At 46.0% G+C, this 26,012-nt stretch overlaps 1 protein-coding gene across 1 annotated transcript in view; it reads left to right on the plus strand.

Annotated features, from left to right (window-relative positions):
* LOC147737851 (uncharacterized) overlaps window positions 1-25,789 on the plus strand; it is a 47,774-nt gene extending 21,985 nt beyond the window's left edge. Inside the window, exon 2 of the mRNA XM_086924985.1 lies at window positions 21,250-25,789. Coding sequence (XP_086781111.1) covers window positions 21,250-22,098 — 849 coding nt within the window. The 3' untranslated portion in view covers window positions 22,099-25,789. The remainder of the gene's footprint in view (window positions 1-21,249) is intronic.
* Window positions 25,790-26,012: the final 223 nt, after the last annotated feature.

Consider the following 26,012-nt stretch of genomic DNA (forward strand, 5'->3'; position numbering starts at 1 on the left):
ACAAAACGAGGGAAACAGGGCAGAAGGGCACAAAAAACAAGGGGAAAACAAGTGAAACAGAGGGCAGAAGGGCACAAAAAACAAGGGGAAAACAAGTGAAACAGAGAGCAGAAGGCCAAAAAAAACAAGTGAAACAGAGAGCAGAAGGCCACAAAAAACAAGGGAAACAGTGGGCAGAAGGGCACAAAAAACAAGGGGAAAACAAGTGAAACAGAGGGCAGAAGGCCACAAAAAACGAGGCAAACAGAGGGCAGAAGGGCACAAAACAAGGGGAAAACTAGTGAAACAGAGAGCAGGCCACAGAAAACAAGGGAAACAGGGCAGAAGGGCACAAAAAACAAGGGGAAAACAAGTGAAACAGAGAGCAGAAGGCCAAAAAAAACAAGTGAAACAGAGAGCAGAAGGCCACAAAAAACAAGGGAAACAGTGGGCAGAAGGGCACAAAAAACAAGGGGAAAACGAGTGAAACAGAGGGCAGAAGGCCACAAAAAACAAGGGAAACAGTGGGCAGAAGGGCACAAAAAACAAGGGGAAAACGAGGCAAACAGAGGGCAGAAGGGCACAAAACAAGGGGAAAACGAGTGAAACAGAGAGCAGGCCACAGAAAACAAGGGAAACAGGGCAGAAGGGCAAAAAAAACAAGGGGAAAACGAGTGAAACAGAGGGCAGAAGGCCACAAAAACAAGGGGGAAACGGGTGGAACAGAGGGCAGAAAGGCACAAAAAACGAGGGAAACAGGGCAGAAGGGCACGAAACACGAGGGAAACAGAGGGCAGAAGGGCACGAAAAACGATGGAAACAGAGTGCAGAAGGGCACAAACAATAAACGAGGGAAACAGAGGGCAGAAGGGCACAAAACAAGGGGAAAACGAGTGAAACAGAGAGCAGAAGGCCACAAAATACAAGGGAAACAGAGGGCAGAAAGGCACGAAAGACAAGGGGAAAACGAGTGAAACAGGGCATATGGCCACAAAAAATGAGGGAAACAGAGGGCAGAAGGGCACAAAAAACAAGGGGGAAACGAGTGAAACAGAGAGCAGAAGGCCACAAAAAACAAGGAAAACAGGGCAGAAGGGCACGAAAAACGAGGGAAACAGAGGGCAGAAGGGCACGAAAAAGAAGTGGAAAACGAGTGAAAGAGGGCAAAAGGTCACATAAAAAGAGGGAAACAGAAGGCAGAAGGGCACAGAAAACAAGGGGAAAACGTGTGCAACAGAAGACAGAAGGCCACAAAAAACAAGGGAAACAGTGCAGAAATGCACAAAAAACGAGTGAAACAGAGGGCAGAAGGCCATAAAAAATGAGGGAAACAGAGGCAGAAGGGCAAGAAAAATGAGGGAAACAGGGCGGAAGGGCACAAAACAAGGGGGAAAAGAGTGAAACACAGAGCAGAAGGCCACAGAAAACAAGGAAAACAGGGCATAAGGGCACGAAAAACAAGGGGTGAACGAGTGAAACAGGGCAGAAGGCCACATAAAAAGAGGGAAACAGAAGGCAGAAGGGCACGGAAAACAAGGGGAAAATGAGTGCAACAGAGGACAGAAGGCCACAAAAAACGAGGGAAACGAGGGCAGAAGGGCACGAAAAACAAGGGAAACGGGGCAGAAGGGCACAAAAAATGAGGGAAACAGGGCAGAAGGACACAAAAAACAAGGGGAAGACGAGTGAAACAGAGGGCAGAAGGCCACAAAAAACGAGGGAAACAGAGGCAGAAGGGCACGAAAAACGAGGGAAACAGAGGGCAGAAGGGCACAAAACAAGGGGAAAACGAGTGAAACAGAGTGCAGAAGGCCACAGAAAACAAGGGAAAAAGGGCAGAAAGGCACAAAAAACAAGGGGAAAACGAGTGAAACAGAGGGCAGAAGATCACAAAAACAAGGGGAAAATGGGTGGAACAGAGGGCAGAAAGGCACAAAAATCTAGGGCAGAAGGGCACAAAAAACAAGGGGAAAACGAGTGAAACAGAGGGCAGAAGGGCACAAAAACAAGGGGGAAATGGGTGGAACAGAGGGCAGAAAGGCACAAAAAACGAGGGAAACAGAGGGCAGAAAGGCACAAAAAACAAGGGGAAAACGAGTGAAACAGAGGGCAGAAGAGCACAAAAACAAGGGAAAAACAAGTGAAACAGAGAGCAGAAGGCCAAAAAAAACAAGTGAAATAGAGAGCAGAAGGCCACAAAAAACGAGGGGTAAACGAGTGAAACAGAAGGCAGAAGGCCACAAAAAACGAGGCAAACAGAGGTCAAAAGGGCACAAAACAAGGGGGAAACGAGTGAAACAGAGAGCAGGCCACAGAAAACAAGGGAAACAGGGCAGAAGGCCACAAAAACAAGGGGAAAACGGGTGGAACAGTGGGCAGAAAGGCACAAAAAACAAGGAAACAGGGCAAAAGGGCACGAAACACGAGGGAAACAGAGGGCAGAAGGGCATGAAAAACGATGAAAACAGAGTGCAGAAGGGCACAAACAAAAAACGAGGGAAACAGAGGGCAGAAGGGCACAAAACAAGGGGAAAACGAGTGAAACAGAGAGCAGAAGGCCACAAAATACAAGGGAAACAGAGGGCAGAAGGGCACAAAAAACAAGGGGAAAACAAGTGAAACAGGGCAGAAGGGCACAAAAACAAGGCGAAAACGGGTGGAACAGAGGGCAGAAAGGCACAAAAAATGAGGGAAACAGAGGGAAGAAGGGCACAAAAAACAAGGGGAAAACAAGTGAAACAGAGGGCAGAAGGGCACAAAAACAAGGGGAAAACGGGTGGAACAGAAAGCAGAAAGGCACAAAAAACGAGGGAAACAGAGGGCAGAAGGGCACAAAAAACACGGGGAAAACGAGTGAAACAGAGGGCAGAAGGGCACAAAAAACAAGGGGAAAATGAGTGAAACAGAGAGCAGAAGGTAAGAAAAAACAAGTGAAACAGAGCGGAAGGCCACAAAAAACGAGGGAAACAGAGGGCAGAAGGGCACAAAAAACAAGGGAAACAGAGGGCAGAAGGGCACGAAAAACGAGGGAAACAGAGGGCAGAAGGGCACGAAAAACAAGTGGAAAACGAGTGAAACAGGGCAGAAGGCCACATAAAAAGAGGGAAACAGAAGGCAGAAGGGCACGGAAAACAAGGGGAAAACGAGTGCAACAGAGGACAGAAGGCCACAAAAAACGAGGGACACAAGAGGGCAGAAGGGCACGAAAAACGGGGGAAACGGGGCAGAAGGGCACAAAAAACGAGGGAAACAGAGGGCAGAAGGGCACAACAAACAAGGGGAAAACGAGTGAAACAGAGGGCAGGCCACAAAAAACGAGGGAAACAGAGGCAGAAGGGCACGAAAAACGAGGGAAACCGAGGGCAGAAGGGCACAAAACAAGGGGAAAACGAGTGAAACAGAGAGCAGAAGGCCACAGAAAACAAGGGAAAAAGGGCAGAAGGGCACAAAAAACAAGGGGAAAACGAGTGAAACAGAGGGCAGAAGGTCACAAAAACAAGGAGAAAATGGGTGGAACAGAGGGCAGAAAGGCACAAAAAACTAGGGAAACAGAGGGCAAAAGGGCACAAAAAGCAAGTGAAAAACGAGTGAAACAGAGGGCAGAAGGGCACAAAAACAAGGGGGAAACCAGTGGAACAGAGGGCAGAAAGGCACAAAAAACGAGGGAACCAGAGGGCAGAAGGGCACAAAAAACAAGAGGGAAACGAGTGAAACAGAGGGCTGAAGGGCACAAAAAACAAGGGGAAAACGAGTGAAACAGAGAGCAGAAGGCCAAAAAAAACAAGTGAAACAGAGAGCAGAAGGCCACAAAAAACGAGAGAAACAGAGGGCAGAAGGGCACAAAAAATAAGGGGAAAACGAGTGAAACAGAGGGCTGAAGGCCATAAAAAATGAGGCAAACAGAGGGCAAAAGGGCACAAAACCAGGGGGAAACGAGTGAAACAGAGAGCAGGCCACAGAAAACAAGGGAAACAGGGCAGAAGGGCACAAAAAACAAGGGGAAAACGAGTGAAACAGAGGGCAGAAGGCCACAAAAACAAGGGGAAAACGGGTGGAACAGAGGGCAGAAAGGCACAAAAACGAGGGAAACGGCAGAAGGGCACAAAACACGAGGGAAACAGAGGGCAGAAGGGCACGAAAAACGATGGAAACAGAGTGCAGAAGGGCACAAACAAAAAATGAGGGAAACAGAGGGCAGAAGGGCACAAAACAAGGGGAAAACAAGTGAAACAGAGAGCAGAAGGCCACAAAATACAAGGGAAACAGAGGGCAGAAAGGCACGAAAAACAAGTGGAACACGAGTGAAACAGGGCAGATGGCCACAAAAACAAGGGAAACAGAGGGCAGAAGGGCACAAAAAACAAGGGGAAAACGAGTGAAACAGAGAACAGAAGGCCACAAAAAACAAGGAAAACAGGGCAGAAGGGCACGAAAAACGAGGGAAACAGAGGGCAGAAGGGCACGAAAAACAAGTGGAAAACGAGTGATACAGGGCAGAAGGTCACATAAAAAGAGGGAAACAGAAGGCAGAAGGGCACAGAAAACAAGGGGAAAACGTGTGCAACAGAAGACAGAAGGCCACAAAAAACGACGGAAACAGAGGGCAGAAGGGCACGAAAAACGAGGGAAACAGGGCAGAAAGGCACAAAAAACGAGGGAAACAGAGGGCAGAAGGGCACAAAAACCATTGGGAAAACGAGTGAAACAGAGGGCAGAAGGCCACAAAAAATTAGGGAAACAGAGGCAGAAGGGCAAGAAAAATGAGGAAAACAGGGCAGAAGGGCACAAAACAAGGGGGGAAAGAGTGAAACAGAGAGCAGAAGGCCACAGAAAACAAGGGAAACAGGGCAGAAGGGCACGAAAAACAAGGGGTAAACGAGTGAAACAGAGGGCAGAAGGGCACAAAAACAAGGGGAAAACGGGTGGAACAGAGGGCAGAAAGGCACAAAATACGAGGGAAACAGATGGCAGAAGGGCAAAAAAACAAGGGGAAAACAAGTGAAACAGAGGGCAGAAGGGCACAAAAACAAGGGGAAAACGTGTGGAACAGAGGGCAGAAAGGCACAAAAAACTAGGGAAACAGGGCAGAAGGGCACAAAAAACAAGGGGAAAACAAGTGAAACAGAGGGCAGAAGGGCACAAAAAACAAGGGGAAAACGAGTGAAACAGAGAGCAGAAGGCCAAAAAAACAAGTGAAACAGAGAGCAGAAGGCCCCAAAAAAATGGGAAACAGTGGGCAGAAGGGCACAAAAAACAAGGGGAAAACGAGTGAAACAAAGGGCAGAAGGCCACAAAAAACGAGGCAAACAGAGGGCAGAAGGGCACAAAACAAGGGGAAAACAAGTGAAACAGAGAGCAGGCCACAGAAAACAAGGGAAACAGGGCAGAATGGCACAAAAACAAGGGGAAAACGAGTGAAACAGAGGGCAGAAGGGCACAAAAACAAGGGGAAAACGGGTGGAACAGAAAGCAGAAAGGCACAAAAAACGAGGGAAACAGAGGGCAGAAGGGCACAAAAAACAAGGGGAAAACGAGTGAAACAGAGGGCAGAAGGGCACAAAAAACAAGGGGAAAACGAGTGAAACAGAGAACAGAAGGCCACAAAAAACAAGGAAAACAGGGCAGAAGGGCACGAAAAACGAGGGAAACAGAGGGCAGAAGGGCACGAAAAACAAGTGGAAAACGAGTGATACAGGGCAGAAGGTCACATAAAAAGAGGGAAACAGAAGGCAGAAGGGCACAGAAAACAAGGGGAAAACGTGTGCAACAGAAGACAGAAGGCCACAAAAAACGACGGAAACAGAGGGCAGAAGGGCACGAAAAACGAGGGAAACAGGGCAGAAAGGCACAAAAAACGAGGGAAACAGAGGGCAGAAGGGCACAAAAACCATTGGGAAAACGAGTGAAACAGAGGGCAGTAGGCCACAAAAAATTAGGGAAACAGAGGCAGAAGGGCAAGAAAAATGAGGAAAACAGGGCAGAAGGGCACAAAACAAGGGGGGAAAGAGTGAAACAGAGAGCAGAAGGCCACAGAAAACAAGGGAAACAGGGCAGAAGGGCACGAAAAACAAGGGGTAAACGAGTGAAACAGAGGGCAGAAGGGCACAAAAACAAGGGGAAAACGGGTGGAACAGAGGGCAGAAAGGCACAAAATACGAGGGAAACAGATGGCAGAAGGGCAAAAAAACAAGGGGAAAACAAGTGAAACAGAGGGCAGAAGGGCACAAAAACAAGGGGAAAACGTGTGGAACAGAGGGCAGAAAGGCACAAAAAACTAGGGAAACAGGGCAGAAGGGCACAAAAAACAAGGGGAAAACAAGTGAAACAGAGGGCAGAAGGGCACAGAAAACAAGGGGAAAACGAGTGAAACAGAGAGCAGAAGGCCAAAAAAAACAAGTGAAACACAGAGCAGAAGGCCCCAAAAAAATGGGAAACAGTGGGCAGAAGGGCACAAAAAACAAGGGGAAAACGAGTGAAACAAAGGGCAGAAGGCCACAAAAAACGAGGCAAACAGAGGGCAGAAGGGCACAAAACAAGGGGAAAACAAGTGAAACAGAGAGCAGGCCACAGAAAACAAGGGAAACAGGGCAGAATGGCACAAAAAACAAGGGGAAAACGAGTGAAACAGAGGGCAGAAGGCCACAAAAACAAGGGGGAAACGGGTGGAACAGAGGGCAGAAAGGCACAAAAAACGAGGGAAACAGGGCAGAAGGGCACGAAACACGAGGGAAACAGAGGGCAGAAGGGCACGAAAAACGATGGAAACAGAGTGCAGAAGGGCACAAACAATAAACGAGGGAAACAGAGGGAAGAAGGGCACAAAACAAGGGGAAAACGAGTGAAACAGAGAACTGAAGGACTGGGTTATTTAAGACCCAGCGGTGCCAGGGGACAACACCTGAAACCTTCGTGGGTAACCTGTTCCGGCGTACAAATGACAGAGACCCGGGACACTTCCTTCGGCGTCAAAGATTCGGGGTTTATTTACTGCAGGGAACACAGAAGTCACGTGAAGTACAAAGTCGGTATGTTCGCGGGATCTGATTCAATTTGCTACTGTGGATCGCTCCTTTTTATACACATTTCTCTCATAGGTTAACATGGTACACAAAGGTTTACAACTTGGTTCCCATAATTATCCCCGAGAGGGGTCGCTTTGATGTATTCAAGGTCCGGAACATAAGTACAGAAACATTTGGTGGTTCCCAACTGTAAAAACCCATCTTCCCACCATTAGTACATTCTAATCGGCAGTAAACAGATCGAAGAAGGAACAGAGACAGGTGCAGAGGAAGGCAGGAACAGTGGGGAGATCGGAAAGGGTGTAAAAGGGGTGGTATCGGGAAACACGAGCTACAGGCATCAAAGGGACGTGCCTAATGAGATGCACGGCTGAGACAATAGTCCGGCACGGCAAGATGAGCCTCGAGCGGGGCCATCTGCCTTACAGTATCATCCCCCTCGTCATAAAGACACTTTCAAAGGAAATGTGTCTTCCGCAAGAGTCTTGGGAATCCCAGGGTCGCGAAGCGGACAGCGTCCGTTCGCTGGCTACTTGAGGGCAAGAGACAAAATGGATGCCGTATCTAAGATGGAACCCGTGGGTACAGACAGAAACCCACGAAACAAACGAACGGTTCAGGTTAGCACAGCGAAACTGCGCACACCCACTAAACTCGTCATTTGCGGTTCATAGATACCAGACTCGACCATATTCGTGCGAGTCGAAAACACCACTTACGATCGTCACGGAACCTCAGACGCTCCTTTTGCCCTCATGTAGGCAAGCACTAGTCAGAATCATACTCGATATTCATCAGACCATCTAGATGTTGCTGTAACATAGCTCTGTCCAACCGAGCTCCTTTGGTAACAGGCGGCTGTCTTATACACGTCGTAGCACAGAGGCCACATAAGGCAGGACCACACTGCACACAAAGGCAACACGTGAACAGGAACGCCACAACAACTCCGATGATCATCAGAATCTTCCAGCCCCAAGTCGACATCAGGCCCCAAAACCACCCAAGCAGCGTCCAATCCCCTACGTCCACGTGTATGGACTCAGAGATTTTATGCAACTTTGAGATGGCTTGATAAACAGTCGGAGCGTTATCTGGAATGAAAATGCAGCAGCTCGAATGGATCACCTTACATACTCCACCTCGATCTGCTAAGACCACGTCTAAAACCATACGGTTTTGTAACGTCATAAGCCTATCCGCCTGAAGTTCTGTGGTGATATTACCTAGGGCACTGGCAGTGATATTAGCTGTCGATTCCACCACTCGAGTCAATTGTCTCAGGTTCCTACTATTGACCATAGGTCCCCAAAACGGGAGGAAACCCTTGAAAAAGTCTCCTGCCTCTTGACCGGCAGTGTCCTCTTCGCTAATCACGCCTCTCACAACTCTAGTCTTGTGATAGTCTGCATCTACAGTGAACGTCGGAGGCAACAGATTTGCGATGAAACATGAGCCCACAAAGTCGGAGGGCAACCATGTATACGCACGATCATGGCAGACAAAGTATGTACCCTTGGCAGCCAGAAACACAGGGGACGAGACCATCGGCAGGATATAAGTCTCGGAGCAAGCACTCTCTCCAAGACGAGCTTTCGATCTTCGGCCACGACCCATTAGACAGAAATTACCAAGGTGGGGTACGACCCATATCGGAGGCGAGCTTCTAAGCTGTTTTTCACTCGTGAGCGCACTATACTCGACCTTACTCAGGACCCTATAGGCTTGTACCTCTTCTTCTGGAATGAGCGACGGTTCATAGATATCTCTATCTAAGTCCTCTATCGCTATAGACAAAGGCTTCTGATACGAGCCAGGACCAGAGTAGGGAGAACGTGGCTCTCGATTGGGGTAGGAGTCTAGTGCGCTTCGAAACATTGTTTGGAATGCTCGAGCTGAACCCTGGGAACTATAAGGTAGGACCAGATATGGAATTCCCTTATCCGTGGTATGTGGCATTAATCCACACACCCAACAATTAGTAGTGTTAACCACCAACTGGTGCTGATGAAGGAGCTGGATAAAGGAATTATTTCTGAACTCTGCACGTCTAGCCTGTTCGTGTTCGGGTAAGATATGGAAAGAATGAGGGGATGCAGTGGAGGTAGGTTTAAGGTCAGAAGTAGGAGTAGGTATGGCAGAAGGTAAGAAGTATGACATCATGTAATATACCCCACCCGCCAATAGTGAAGAAACAGTCAAAAACAATAGGAACATTTGAAACATAAAACATTTGGTACGAATAATTTGTTGCAGTTTGAATCTTTGCGCCTGAGCTTCTTCCAAGTCCATCAGCTTCGAAAACGCCATCCCCTAAGACCGTCCGCAACGTTTCTTGACGCACTTCGTTCTGTGTAGTAGTAGTCAATCCCTAGGAGTTCCCAGGAACCGACGGTCTTTGACCTAGTGTCAAGACCTACTAACCAGAAGGAAGTACACGCGCGGCCCTACGGTACACCTGGATGCAAGGTATCTTATTTACAAATATGTATATACAAAAAGTCTCTTAGCTGTGGAAGTAAAAACACATGTGGAACGAAACTCAATATTTACAAAAATAATCACAATGATACGGGTGTTCAGACTGATCGTGGCTAACGGGATAATGCAGTTGTCAAGGGACAGAACGGGAACTTTTATTAGTCTCTGGTTCTGGATCGCAAGAAGTATCGAGCTTTCCCAGGACGTGTCTGTTCGTCAAACAAAGAATCCGATGAGGGGACAGAGTTCTGCTGATCAGTCGATTGTTCAGATCTTGAGTCTTGTGATGGCAAATGTTCAACAATGTCTTTCTGCTGCACTGAGGATTCTCCAGCAGGCTGTGCGTCGCTAAAGGGTACAAAGGTCTGTAGTCCTTCGGTTTCAGATGAAGCAATGCCCTTCCTCACCCACGAGTCTGCCGGTAAAGGTATAGGAACCTTCTTCGTATGGGTGGCGTGCACCCAATTTTTGCGCCCTTCCAAACGGACGGCAGTTCTCGTGGCAAGGAGGACCTGGAAGGGTCCAGTAAAGCGGGGTTCCAAATTCTTTTTTCGAGCAAAATTGCGAGTAACCACCCAATCTCCGGGTTGGAGCTGGTGGCCTGGACCCTCTGTCTGCGTCGGCAGTGCTTCGTAAACCTGTTGGTGAATTAACCTCAGATTAGCAGTCAGATCATGAAGATAATCAATCAACATTGGATACTCAAGATTGGAAAATACACCCGGTCTAGGGACCCCCCAAACATTCGCAGGACGGCCGAACACTATTTCATAGGGACTGAGCCCTACTCGGGAGTGTACGGTCGCCCTTGTTGACAACAAAGCAAGGGGCAAAGCGTCAGGCCACGAAAGACCAGTCGTATCCTGAATCTTAGCCAGTTTGAGTTTAAGGGTGCCATTATACCCCTCAACCAAACCTGCTGACTGGGGATGATTGGCGCTATGGAATTTTTGATTAATTCCAAGGCCCTTACACACACTCTTCATCACACTCCCACAAACTCACTTCCGTTATCAGACCATACAATCCGAGGCATTCCATACCGAGGGAAGTATTCCTTCAGTAGGATTTTCGCAGTCGACAAGGCTGTATTGTCTTTAAGAGGATAGGCTTCAATCCATCGGGAGAATGCGCAAACCACAACTAAAACGTATTTCAGATTATTGCATCGCTCCATATGGATGAAGTCTAGCTGGATTACTTCAAAGGGATATGAAGGGGGAGCAAAATGGCCAGAAGGTGTGGGGGTCCCCTTACCAGGATTGTACAACATACATATCATGCAATTCTTCACCAATCTCTCAGCACATTTCGTAATACCGTCATTCTTCCACACAGGAGACAACAACTTACAAATACCTTTCGCACTAATATGTGCTAACCCGTGTGCCATTGTCACAACAGCCAGCACATACGCATCTGGCAACATCCACCTCTTGTGCTCCGACAAATCGACCCAACAACCATTCGCATCCAACTTTCCCGTACTCTCTTTCCACTTCGTCTTTTCAGTCTCAGTGGCCTCATTCTGAATTGTTCTCACACTCTCGATAGTGTCCTCACACATACTAGTCTCTGTAGGCCACCTAACCGAACTCGTCACATACATTCTAGTGCTAAGGTTCCGGGCAGTCTCCTTAGCAGTCTCATCCGCAAACGCATTACCACGGCCAACATCATCCGTCACCTTACGATGCGCACTACATTTAACAATCGCTACCTGCTTAGGCAACGTAAGTGCCTCCAAAAGATCATTCACAAGCTGTCCATGCTGAATCTTCGTGCCATGCGACGTCATAAAACCTCTCTCTCTCCACAATCGTCCAAAGCTATGAGCGACGCCAAAAGCATATTGGCTGTCGGTAAACACATTCACACGTTTCCCTTTCGCCAAGACACACGCTCTAGTTAAAGCGATCAGCTCTGCAGCCTGGGCAGAGTTCTGATTCACTCTCGCAGCTTCCACAACAGTATTCAACGTTACCACAGCATACGCAGTAGTCACATCACCATTTGGCAATTTAAAACATGAACCATCCACATACAAAGTTCCATCGGGATCTTCCAAAGGAGTGTTTTTAAGGTCCACTCGACCTTTTGTTTCCTCCTCAGTCCTTAAGTAACAGTCATGCGCTGCTACTTCATCTGACTCTGCACTAATTGGCAATAAAGTCGCCGGGTTCAAAACATTGCAACGTTTTATCTGAATATGACTTGCCAAAAGCGTCAACTCGTACCCAGACAACCTCGCACTCGTCAAGTGCTGAGTCTTCGTACGATTCAAAAGAGTGTCAACTGCATGCGGAACCATCACCGTAAGCATATTATCCATGACCAATCCTGCTGATTGTCGGATGGACACCGCAGCTGCCGCTGTTGCTCTTAAACAACTCGGTAATGCTCTAGCTACCGGGTCCAAGGTCGAGGAAAAATATGCACATGGACGCTGCTTATCACCGAAGGGTTGCGTTAAGACACTCAACGCACAACCTTCCCTCTCGTGAACGTATAGTGTAAACGGCTTGCTGTAGTCAGGAGTACCTAACACAGGAGCCGAGCACAATGCATCACGCAGTTCAGAAAAACTTTTCTGACATTCTTCCGTCCATGGTAAAGGAGTTGAAACATCCTTGCACGTAAGAGCCACCAATGGTTTCGCTAACAATAAAAAATTTGGAATCCACTGTCTGCAGTATGACGTGATACCTAGAAAGGCACGCACATCTCTTTGGGTTGTTGGCACAGTCATTCGCGCAATTGCTGCAATTCTCTCTGGGGTCAACCTTCTTCCCTCCTTTGACAATAAGTGACCTAGGTAGGTTACTTCTTGACAACAATATTGAAGTTTAGAAGGTGACACCTTGTGATGTAAGTCACAGAGATGTTGCAACAACGACACCGTAGCGATTTTACAAATGTCCTGAGTATCTGCAGCCACCAATAAGTCATCAACGTATTGGATTAAAGCCGCACCAGCCGGCAACATAAACGCATCCAGTTGACCCTTCAAGGCTTGACTGTAAATCGATGGACTCTCACAGTAGCCCTGAGGAGCACGTTTAAACCGGAAGCTACGGCCACCAAGAGAGAAACCGAAAAGGTCTCTGCTTTCTTCGGCAATCGGAATGCTAAAGAAAGCATTCTTCAGATCGATCACCGAGAACCATGATGCCGAAGCTGGAATCAGAGTCAGTAACGCCGTGATGTCAGGCACAACAGGGAACTGAGGAATTACAATTTTATTTACTTCCCGTAAATCAATAACAAAACGATAAACAGGTGGTTTGGAAGGATCGGTACGTTTCAAAATAGGCAGTACAGGGCTGTTGCACACGTTTCCCCGAGTCTCCTCAATAACATCTTTCTCGATCAGATCATAAATGATCGCTAACAGTGCTCGTTCACCGTCAAGAGAGATTCGATACTGGGGAATACGTGGCAGTCGCACGTTAGATTTCAGCTGAACAACATAAGGGGAGATGTCAAGCAGGCCCACGTCATTGGGACCTGTTGCCCACAAAGATGCAGGAAGAGAACTCAATTCCGGTGGAAGCTTATCGAGAGACAAGTACATTGGAGAGATAACTCTCTCACCCAAAGTAAGCTTTACTCCCGCAGCAGAACAGTACAAAGTCGCATACAAACGTTTTAGCAAATCCAGGCCCAAAAGATTTTCACCACAACCAGTGGTCAAAATCAACGGAGCTTTCAGCTCACGAGGCCCAATTGTAAGTGGCAAAGGGCACGAAACCGGATTGCTAACAGGGGCGCCAGAGAATCCAACGGAAACATTGGTTAAGCCAGACAAAGGTGCGCCAGGGAGTTTCGAATGCATGATGGAACTTTTCGCTGCACCAGTGTCCAACAGAAAAGGCTCAACGATGCCCGATGTGGCAACTGCGACGTAAGGCCCTCTCTGATCAACCGGAACTGATACTACTCCCTCTCCTTGTCTACGGCTGTCCTAGTAATTACCGTCGTCAGTTCCCTGATCGACGTAATAATCATCTACATTGTACTGCGCAGATCGTCCTTGCGATGATCCACGTTGATCAAAACAATTGTTGGAATTTGACGAATTGTCTGAACGATCATTGGGAGCACCACGACCCCTACCCCGTGATGTCTGCTGAGAACCACCACGACCTCTCCTAGATGTGTTACCACTATTACGCTCATTTAGAACAGGACAGTTGAATTTTAAATGACCCTCCTGTCTACAATAGGCACACTGATTGTATCCTAACGAAGATCTTTGCGAAGAGGAGTCATTTCGCAATTGCGACCTATTAGATTGCGACTGCGATCAATTCCGTTGCTGCGAATCATTCTGAGTCGAACGGGGAGGATACGCCTGCTGCAACAACACTTTAGTTTTAAGTTCTTTCGTCTTTTTATCAGCGCAGTCATTCTCTTCTTTCTCCCTATTCTCATAATACTGTGCCGTAGCCAATATTTGAGCAGATGTAGAGACAGCCCACGCACTCTCAGAATTTTTTAATTTGTTGCTCAAGTCAGGCAATAGGTTAGAGACAAATTTATCCACAAACAACCGCTGACCACCCTCAGTACTCATATCCTGACCACTGTGGTCGATAAATGCCTCCTCAAATCTCGTAAAGAAATCAGAGACACTCTCGTCCTTCTTCTGTCGACAAGCTGACAACTTGTCCCAGTTCACCCTCATAGCTGGCATAAGCGTTTTCATCAGGGTAATGATTCTCTGAGGGAGAGCAGTAATGAGCTGTTCAGGCTTAGCCCCACCAGTTTGTCGTGTATCTGCCGCAGTAAGAGCAGCCCAATCACCACCTAATTCGTTTGCATGATCTTCCTGACGAATCTTGGCCCACACCGGTTGCCAAAATAAACCTTAACGAAACTCCACAATTGCCAAAGCTGAGGAACTGATTCTAGACAACTCAATTACAAAAAAGCATACATGAAAAAATATAATGGACACTGGCTTTATAAATTGCACCTTTTTTGCTTTTAATTGTTCAAGAATTGTTTTAGTTTTTTGTTATTTTACTTTTGTGCACGGAAATACAAAAACATGAAGAAATATATATACAATTATATACAAACATGTAACAAACAATTGGATATGTACAGTGATTCAGACAACCTCACAAACAACACATTCATGGCCAACCATTCATCCTATGCCGCATTCATACTGGTCCCAGTGTCAAAGAAAACTTTTTGATATAAACGAAACAATCTCAGTTGTTATGTTTTACAGATTTTACAGTTTGTTAATCAAGGTTTGAAAAGGAGTCAAATAGATCGTAATGCATTGACAAATCAATTCCAGTGTTAATTCACACAGAAGACACGGGACCGGGTCGGTCGACGCGTTTCGAACCCTGTGAGTGCCAGGGTTCTCCTCAGGACCAAAAAGTAACTCTCTACTGTTGGGTCATGGCTCCAGCCGTGAGTAAAATCAGGGATGTTCCAATTAGGTGGAGTGAAGGGTACTGAGCTGCAGTGAGTGCTTGTTGCAAGTGGTTTCCTTGGCTGGGTGGGATCAGTCCGTTTGATTGATTTGGGCGCCAAAAACCGCGTGGCCGTGCTCCACGCAGGAACTACAAAGATTCATACAGTTGTCCGCTCCTTCCCCTTCAAACTCCAACCGGTGAATTCTTGAACAATTAAAAGCAAAAAAGGTGCAATTTATAAAGCCAGTGTCCATGATATTTTTTCATGTATGCTTTTTTGTAATTGAGTTGTCTAGAATCAGTTCCTCAGCTTTGGCAATTGTGTAGTTTCGTTAATGTTGTACAACGCGGCACGTTCCCTATTACCAGGAAGCTGACTACGTCTTTGTGGACCGTCCGAATCAGCGGACTCAGAAATAGGTCCAAGAGAATTAGCAAAATTAGCAGCCATTGAAGGGGTACGACGTCGAGTAGTTGGAGAAGTATATGATAGAGTAAAAACAAGAGAAGGAGTAGGAACAGAAGAAGCAGTAGGAGTAAGTAGAACAGGAGCAGTAGCGGGAGCAGGAGGATGTGGAAGTACAAGCGGAGGAGCAGTAGGAACAGAAGTAGACAAAGGAGTAGGAACAGTCGGAAGAACGGGTACAGGTTGAGGAACAGGTTGGGGAACAGGCACAGGAGCAGGGGCAGGGGGAACCACAGGAGCTGCGGTACCCTGTGCGTACGGAGGTGGTGACTTCATAAGATAGGACATTAAAGGATCCTCAACTAATTCCTCCTTCTTATCCGACTCCGTTGGCAAAGCAGGATAACATTTATCTATAGTCATACGCTGAAGCCTGTCAAAAACTTCCTTTTCCTTTTCCTCCTTATCACGCTGAAACTGCTCTGCTTTCTTTACAATGGTAGCAACACCATCTCTCTGATTACGTTTTGTCTGTCTGATCTCTTTCTGTCTGGCTTCTTTGCGCCATAACCGAAAGGCATCAAACATGGCCGGCCTTGACTTTTTCTTGAACAATTTAGCCTCGAGGTTATCTAAAATCGGGGTCTCAAAACTACCATGAGGTGGCCAACTAAGGACACCATCTTTTTTGGTGTAACGAATCCAATATTCATTAAAGGTAATCGGACCTAACCCGTGCTTACTATAGAGCTCATAAGTGGGAGTTCCAACCGGAGGTATCGGACACGAGTCCTCCAGTCGGGAATCCGTACCACAACGTCTGAAACAACTAAACAAAGTACTACGACCAGGCATCTTGCACACTAGCCGAGTTTCACAAACTTCAAGGGTTACGGGATTTACCAAGTCCCAGCAAAGAGCAAAAACCCTCGGTTTTTGGCGGCTGCAGTCGTCAAATATCACAACAAAGAACCAAGTACGAAGAACCACAAATGCAATGGAACCATGCAACAACTAAGCAACCACAACCAAGGACTCTGGGAGCGACCCACAAATACTTAACTCAAAGATCGATGGCGTCACCAGGAAGGCCCGTCAATCGTCTCGCTGTACCAAGGTCTACGCCAGGCGCCAAAACAGGTCTACAGTCAGGGCAGCAGTCCGTCGCAGCCGTCAGGAGGCGGGAATCTTCGTGGGAAAAGTCGTCGGGCCACTTATTTCGACAACAGGATCGATGAAGCGGAGTGCACCTTCCCTCGGAGATTTCACACGAAGTTCCTCACGATCGTCGGGCTTGGACCGGTACCACTGATGCAGCCTCACGTTGGGCGCCAACTGAAGGACTGGGTTATTTAAGACCCAGCGGTGCCAGGGGACAACACCTGAAACCTTCGTGGGTAACCTGTTCCGGCGTACAAATGACAGAGACACGGGACACTTCCTTCGGCGTCAAAGATTCGGGGTTTATTTACTGCAGGGAACACAGAAGTCACGTGAAGTACACAGTCGGTATGTTCGCGGGATCTGATTCAATTTGCTACTGTGGATCGCTCCTTTTTATACACATTTCTCTCATAGGTTAACATGGTACACAAAGGTTTACAACTTGGTTCCCATAATTATCCCCGAGAGGGGTCGCTTTGATGTATTCAAGGTCCGGAACATAAGTACAGAAACATTTGGTGGTTCCCAACTGTAAAAACCCATCTTCCCACCATTAGTACATTCTAATCGGCAGTAAACAGATCGAAGAAGGAACAGAGACAGGTGCAGAGGAAGGCAGGAACAGTGGGGAGATCGGAAAGGGTGTAAAAGGGGTGGTATCGGGAAACACGAGCTACAGGCATCAAAGGGACGTGCCTAATGAGATGCACGGCTGAGACAATAGTCCGGCACGGCAAGATGAGCCTCGAGCGGGGCCATCTGCCTTATAGTATCATCCCCCTCGTCATAAAGACACTTTCAAAGGAAATGTGTCTTCCGCAAGAGTCTTGGGAATCCCAGGGTCGCGAAGCGGACAGCGTCCGTTCGCTGGCTACTTGAGGGCAAGAGACAAAATGGATGCCGTATCTAAGATGGAACCCGTGGGTACAGACAGAAACCCACGAAACAAACGAACGGTTCAGGTTAGCACAGCGAAACTGCGCACACCCACTAAAAATTTGCGGTTCATAGATACCAGACTCGACCATATTCGTGCGAGTCGAAAACACCACTTACGATCGTCACGGAACCTCAGAGCAGAAGGCCACAAAATACAAGGGAAACAGAGGGCAGAAAGGCACGAAAGACAAGGGGAAAACGAGTGAAACAGGGCATATGGCCACAAAAAATGAGGGAAACAGAGGGCAGAAGGGCACAAAAAACAAGGGGAAAACGAGTGAAACAGAGAGCAGAAGGCCACAAAAAACAAGGAAAACAGGGCAGAAGGGCACGAAAAACGAGGGAAACAGAGGGCAGAAGGGCAGGAAAAAGAAGTGGAAAACGAGTGAAACAGGGCAGAAGGTCACATAAAAAGAGGGAACCAGAAGGCAGAAGGGTACAGAAAACAAGGGGAAAACGTGTGCAACAGAAGACAGAAGGCCACAAAAAATGAGGGAAACAGGGCAGAAATGCACAAAAAACAAGTGAAACAGAGGGCAGAAGGCCACAAAAAATGAGGGAAACAGAGGCAGAAGGGCAAGAAAAATGAGGGAAACAGGGCAGAAGGGCACAAAACAAGGGGGAAAAGAGTGAAACACAGAGCAGAAGGCCACAGAAAACAAGGGAAACAGGGCATAAGGGCACGAAAAACAAGGGGTGAACGAGTGAAACAGAGGGCAGAAGGGCACAAAAACAAGGGGAAAACGGGTGGAACATAGGGCAGAAAGGCACAAAAAACGAGGGAAACAGAGGGCAGAAGAGCACAAAAAACAAGGGGAAAACAAGTGAAACAGAGGGCAGAAGGGCACAAAAACAAGGGGAAAACGGGTGGAACAGAGGGCAGAAAGGCACAAAAACGAGGGAAACAGAGGGCAGAAGGGCACAAAAAACAAGGGGAAAACGAGTGAAAATGAGAGCAGAAAGGCACAAAAAACAAGTGAAACCGCGAGCAGAAGGCCACAAAAATCGAGAGAAACAGAGGGCAGAAGGACACAAAAAACAAGGGGAAAATGAGTGAAACAGAGGGCAGAAGGCAGAAGGCCACAAAAACAAGGGAAACGAAGGGCAGAAGGGCACGAAAAATGAGGGAAACAGAGGGAAGAAGGGCACAAAACAAGGGGAAAACAAGTGAAACAGAGAGCAGAAGGCCACAAAAAACAAGGGAAATAGGGCAGAAGGGCACAAAAAACAAGGGGGAAACGAGTGAAACAGAGGGCAGAAGGCCACAAAAACAAGGGGAAAACGGGTGGAACATAGGGCAGAAAGGCACAAAAAACAAGGGAAACAGAGGGCAGAAGGGCACAAAAACAAGGGGAAAACGAGTGAAACAGAGGGCAGAAGGGCACAAAAAACAAGGGGAAAACAAGTGAAACAGAGAGCCGAAGGCCAAAAAAAACAAGTGAAACAGAGAGCAGAAAGCCACAAAAAACGAGGGAACAGAGGGCAGAAGGGCACAAAAAACGAGTGAAACAGGGCAGAAGGGCACAAAAAACGAGTGAAACAGAGGGCAGAAGGGCACAAAAAACAAGGGGAAAACGAGTGAAACAGAGAGCAGAAACCACAAAAAACAAGGGGAAAACGAGTGAAACAGAGGGCAGAAAGGCACAAAAAATGAGTGAAACGGAGCGCAGAAATGCACAGTATGGGCTCTGATGAAATTAGGCTTAAAGTCAATGAAACTGGGCGTGCAGGGGTCTCTCGGAAAAATGCGCGAGTTGCTTTGGGTTCAGTAGCTCACGACGATTTTCACTGGCCAGAAGTAGCTCTGACTACGCAAAAGGTTGGAGACCCCTGGTTTAGGCATAGTCCTCGCAGCACACAATAGATTTGCTTGAGGCAAAGGCCAAAACTCAAAAGTCAGGAAACCAGATACAAGTAGGTGGTAACTCAGGGCAGGGGAAAACGCCTGTTGTCCGTGGAGGAGTCATTCCCTTCCCAGAAATCTGCATTACAAATTAATTAATAGTATATAGTTTTTTAATATCTGTTTGGTGCCAGTCCATATGACTTTCAAATCTGCCTTTGGGATTCTATGTTGCAACTCCATAGGGTACATGTATCCTTTGTGAACTTAATAAAATGTTGAAAATTCTACAAAACCTCACTCCTACATCCAAGTACTCTCATGCTACCATTCTGCACTCTGCTCTGTCTGAAAAACAGCTCAGCATATTCAAAATTCTGCATTGATTTGGCTTGTAAATTATATTTTTGGAAATGTACATTAACTATTTAATTTTAATACTATAGGTGATTGAAATTACGGACGAAGAAAGCAAGATTTAGCACTAAGCAACTGAATGTCAGTGCCATAAGAAGGATTATTTTGAAAAACTGAAGGACATCCAGCATTCTACGTTTAAACAATTTCCAAAAATCTAAGTGTGGCGAGGAAAGTACTATACCTGTAAGTGAAGTCTTTAATTTTGCATTTCATTAACCCAGAGCAAAGCCATATCTGTGCACACAGCATCAGAAATAATGTAGAAAGACCGCTTCAGCATCCTCATCTGAAATATTATCAGAAAGACAAATTGCCTCAGCATGACAGAATAACGTTCATCTAAAGCATCATGTAATTCTAGAGAGGAAGCACACACTACATAAAAGAAAGTTACAACTAAAGGTTTCTTCTGGATACCATCAAAGAAAAGACGCTGAAAGAAGACTCCGAAGCTGACACGTTAACAACCAAAAGATTGGAAAATCACCTTTGTTCAACAACCGTTTTTAACCAGTTACGCAAGTTTGAGACTATCTGCCTCGGGATATAAAACACCTTCACCCGCTCTGCTCTTTCTTGCGAAAACCTTAAAAATTCACCACTTTATTGTGTTAATGACCATCTCAGATTGTTTCCTTTTTATTGTGTACTGTTCTGTAGTTCTATGTAAATCGCCTCAACATTATCTGTTGTGCAGGAGTGATATGTAAAACTGTTAAATATAAAAATGGATTAAAGGAGCACTGTTGCGCTATATCTAATGTAAATAAATCCTCATCCTCAGAACTACAAACCTTAAACTTACCCCAAACATAGAAAGGGTAGAAGGAACTGATGTTCTCCGACTAATGATCCACAATAGTACTCTGCACGTTCTAACGCCCTCAGTTACTGCCATTACACCAGTGCAAAAAGGTACTTATCAGTTTAATCATTAAATATCAGACTAAAACCTTACTACTGCATTGCTAAGAACCTATAGAAATAGATTTGAGAAAAACTTCAGTCACAAATTAAGTTGCTGCCGGAGAGGCTATTACCTAAAGACTATTATCTGTTAGAAAGATTTCAACAGGTGTTACAGGACTGCTTCCCGACGTTTTTTGCTCAATTCAAGTGTTGAGAAGATTACACACAATTTCTTTTAGAGATAAGTGCTGAACATTATCTAAACAAACCCGACTCTAAAATCGAGGCTAAATAACCGAAGTTAGGGAAAAAAGTTACCTGTGCCCAAAAAGATACAGCCATAAATCTTATCTCACAGAATTTGACAGAATGCACACAGGGGAAAACCACTCTCAGTGCAAATTATGCCAAAAAAGTTTCAGGCGTAAATCTTATCTCACTGAACATATGAGAATCCACACTGGGGGAAAACACTCTCCGTGCAAAGTATGCCAAAAAAATTTCAGGCATAAATCTTATCTCACTGAGCATATGAGAATCCACACTGGGGAAAAACCTTTTCAGTGCTCTGAATGCCAGAAAAGCTTCAGAGTCAAAGCGAGTCTATATCAACATGCATTAACCCACTCTGTGGGAAAACATTATCAGTGCTCTGAATGCCCAAAACATTTCAAACTTAAATCACTTCTAACTGCACATGTGAGATTCCACACTGGGGAAAAACCTTATCAGTGCTCTGAATGCCAGAAATGTTTCAATGAAAAAAGACATCTCACGTTGCATATAAGAACCCACACTGGGGAAAAACCTTATCAGTGCTCCGAATGCCCAAAAGATTTCAAACTTAAATCACTTCTAACTGCACATGTGAGATTCCACACTGGGGAAAAACCTTATCAATGCTCTGAATGCCAGAAATGTTTCAGTGACAAAAAAAGACTCACTAAACATTCAAGGACCCACACTTGGGTAAAACGTTATCAGTGCACTGAATGCGACAAATGTTTCAGTGAAAAAAGCAGTCTCGCTCAGCATATAAGAACCCACACTGGGGAAAAACCTTATCAGTGCTCTGAATGCCACAAATGTTTCCGTCAAAAAAGCAATCTCACTGAGCATATAAAAATCCACACTGGGGAAAAACCTTATCGGTGCTCTGAATGCCAGGTATGTGTCAGGCAAAAAAGGGATCTCACTCAGCATATAAGAATCCACACTGGGGAAAAACCTTATCAGTGCTCTGAATGCCACAAATGTTTCAGTCAAAAAAGCAATCTCACTAAGCATATAAAAATCCACACTGGGGAAAAACCTTATCAGTGCTCCGAATGCCAGATATGTTTCAGTGTAAAAGACAGTCTCACTAAGCATATAAGAATCCACACTGGGGAAAAACCTTATCAGTGCTCCGAATGCCAAAAATGTTTCATACAAAAATCTACTCTCACTGATCATGTGAAAATCCACACTCGAGAAAAAAAATTATCAGTGATCTAAATGTCAGAAAAGATTCAGAGGTAGAGATGGTTACAAGCGCCATAAGAAAACACACCATCAAAATAATCAGTTCTCCGAATGCCAGAAAAGCATACATTTTAAACTCAATCTCACTCTACATGAGCAGACGCACACAGGGGAAAAACATTACCAATTTCTGTGAATGCTAGAAATTCCTATTTGATAGGCACAGCCTCACTAACAATAAGCGACTCCATACTGATGAAAAACCTTATGAGTGCTCTGAATGTCAGAAAAGCTGCAGATAAAAACGCTATTTCACCATGAGAAACTCCACACTAGAGAAAATCCTTATGCCATAAAAGGTTGAATCTGAAAGACAGTGTTATGCTTTATGAGCGATCTCACTCTGGGGAAAAACCTTATGAGTGCTTGAAATGCAAGCAATGTTTTGGGTACAAATTACTTCTCACTTGACATGAGCGAACTCACACGGGGGAAAAAAGCCTTATGTGTGTTCTGAATGTCAGATACGGTTTAGTCTTGAATACAATGTCATTTCACATGAGAGAATTCACACTGGACTAAAGCCATATACAGGAGGGGAAAGCCAGAAACGTTATACTCAGAAAGGAGATATCACTAAACATGAGAAATGCATCCACACCAGGTGAAAAGTAAGGCGTATCTTGAGTTGCAGAAAAACTTCTAACAACCTGACTTTACATGAGAGAGCACATATTGTAGTTGCAATAGAATTCATCAAGAAACTCTTGCAGGATAACTTGGGCTGCCCGCCTGCAACCTCCAAAGAAATTTCAGGCCTGGAAATATTTTTCATTGCAACAGAATCCACAATTTGAGTATCTGAAAGTTACAAAACTCTCAAGGTCTTTACTTTACACAGAGAAGTGTTAGTGCTTGCAAAAATCAACTAATTGCCCAAAAAATCACCATAATAATGTCTTAAATTTTACTCCACCCAAAAGGTTTCTACTCACCCTTGTTTCTCAACATATGACTGATATCTATTTTTTCATGATAAGATTAAGCCTATGCGGAGTTCCTCAGTGAGGAACTCCGCAAAGTGACATAAAAACTCTGGCGGTCTACGCGGAGTTCCGCAAGCAGCGGAGTGCGTAAGGGTCATGCAGTTTGTGGTGATTTCATCCCATGTCGGAGGATCATTTGGCCCTTCTCTTCCAGGAAGTTATGGATCTCTTTGTCAAACGCGTCCCTGTGCCAGAAGTAGGTCGGGGTTGCTACTCCCACTACTTCTTGGTACCCAAGAAGGACAAAGGCCTGCATCCTAGCTTAGTTCTCAGGGACATCAAGTTGTTAATCTTGGCTCAGGTCTTATCTGCCTTCGACCCTGGAGATTTGATGGTAGCGTTGGACTTGCAGGACACTTACTTTCACATCCCCGTCTTGCCTGCCCACCGGCATTACCTATGGTTCACGGTAGGCCACCCGCATTTTCAGTTTACCACGCTTCCCTTTGACCTTACCAGCCACCCCCTCCCCCGGGTGTTCACGAAAGTGATGGCGGTGGTCGCAGCTCATCTGCGCAGATCAGGCGTTCCAGTCTTCCCCTATCTCGACGACTGGCTGTAGAAGGCTCCCACCTCCAGACTACGACGGACTTCCTGCATTTGCTGGGGTTCTCAGTTAACGTGCTGAAGTTGCACCTGATTCCATCCGATAAGCTCCTTTTCATCTGAGCCGTTCTGGACACAACACAGTTTTGGGTCTATCCTCCCTAGCTGCAAGTCCAGTATATTGGGGCTATGATACCGATGTTTCAGCCTCCATCCCGGTGTTCGGTGAGAATGACCCTGAGACTGCTGGGCCTCATGGCCTCCTGCATCCTGCTGGTGCATCATGCCAGATGGCATATACGTGCTCTGCATTGGGACCTGAAGTTTCAGTGGGCGCAGCACCAGGGGAATATTTCCGATGACATTCAGATTACGGAGGGGACTGCAAGTCAGTTGCAGTGGTGGTTCACGAACTAGGATTGGGTCAACAGCAGATCCCTCTACCTTCTCCAACCTGAGTTCACAGTAGTGACGGATGCGTCACTCCTGGGTTGGGGCAGCCATATGGGAATGGTGGAGATCAAAGACCTCTGGTCTCTGGCGGAGTCCAGGCACCACATCAACCCTCTGGAGCTCCGGGCGATTCATCTTGCACTGAAGGCATTCCTTCTTTCTGTCAAAGGAAGAGTGTTGCAGGTGTTCACGGACAACACCACCGCCATGTGGTACTGCAACAAACAGGGCAGGGTGGGGTCGTGGACCGTATGTCAAGAGGCTGTTCGCCTTTGGACATGGCTGGAACATCAGGGCATATCTCTGGTAGTTCAACACTTAACAGGTTCACTGAACGCAAGGACGGACAAACTCAGCCGCCAGTGCATGATGGATCACAAATGGCATCTTCACTCGAAGGTCGTGCTAGGTCTCTTTCAGTAGTGGGGAGAGCCTTGGTTAGATCTATTCACCACCGAAGAGAACGCTCAATGTCAGCAGTTCTGCGTGTTAGAGTTTCCAAAGCGGCTCTCGCTCGGCGACCCTTTTCGTTGCGAGTGGAGTTGCGGCCTCCTGTACCACTTCTGCCAAGATTGCTGAAGAAGATCAAACGCGATCAGTCCCAAGTCTGGTACCCCGAGCTCTTGAGCATGGCCTTCGATCCTATTGTTAACAGATTTCTGAAGTGCATTACTCATCTCTTTCCTCCTTCTCCTTTCGTAATACTCTAGTGGGAGTTGACCTCACTTATCTTATGTGTGCTCCCTTTGAGCGCCTACATAATTGTCCTCTTCGCCTCCTTAGAAAACTATTTTTTTGCTTGCCATCACCTCTGCTTGCAGGATGAGTGAGCTTCAGGCTTATCCTCCAGACCTCCCTTTCTTGCTGTCCATCCAAACAAAGTAGTCCTCCGTGTAAGCCCTCTTTTCTGCCCAAAGTGATTGCCTCTTTCCACATAGGTCTGACCATCAGATTACCTACCTTCTTCCCACCTCTGCTGTGTTTTTCTCTGCCAGGTGCACAACATATAGACTGTTCACACACTTTCTGTAGTATGCTTTGTTCTGGGCAGATAAACTCTAATCCCCACTCTACTTCTATCCACGTGTTAGTGCAGCCCGATGTAAACAGTAATTGTAATGTATTTAGATTTACATAACACTTACTACCCCATACGAACTTTGAAGCACTTTTTTGACGAGTAGCACACTACTCTAGGATCCAGAAATGGTTAGTGATGAATTAGTATAGGGAAATATAAAATTAATTTGAGAGCTGGACATGTTGGTCTGTTAGTTGGGTTAAAAAAGATTGTGGGGGGATAGAAGAGGGAAGGTTTTGCATTTATATAGCGCCTTCTACCCCTGATGAAGTGTTGAAGTGCTTTTCGGCGAGTAGCATGCTACTCCAGATCCCAACAAGATGAATAGACAGATCAATTATGGTGGGGAGGTTGTTTTATTGTATACACACAACTGTACACAAATTAATAAAATTCAGTTGTAAAGTTGTATCCAAGAGGCAAGTATAGTCTCTGATAATAATGTATACAATACTGATAAGTTTCAAGTTGGCTTGCCATCAAGACTGATGCCCCGTAATTTTGATGCAAAGTCATCTGTGCTGGAGTATCTTAGACTCTTTTTGAATTGTACCATCCACCTTGTAGGTACTGCTATTTGTATCATGTCCACGTTGTAGGCAGACACAAACGCCTAAATTGTGCACTATTTATATTAAGCATAGTAAGCAAGTAAGTGAGCAGATGACAGTAAGCACTGTATAAGCTGTATTAGGTGCTTAGAAGTAGAGTGACATAGAGGGCAATAAACACTCACTAAATCTTTTTTATTATTATTAACAGTCCTCATAAGAACATACAATTCAATACGATATACAAATAGCCCACTGGGGAACGGTTCA

This window comes from Lissotriton vulgaris, chromosome 1_1 (genome assembly GCF_964263255.1).
Source record: "Lissotriton vulgaris chromosome 1_1, aLisVul1.2, whole genome shotgun sequence".
NCBI classification, from domain to species: Eukaryota; Metazoa; Chordata; class Amphibia; order Caudata; family Salamandridae; genus Lissotriton; species Lissotriton vulgaris.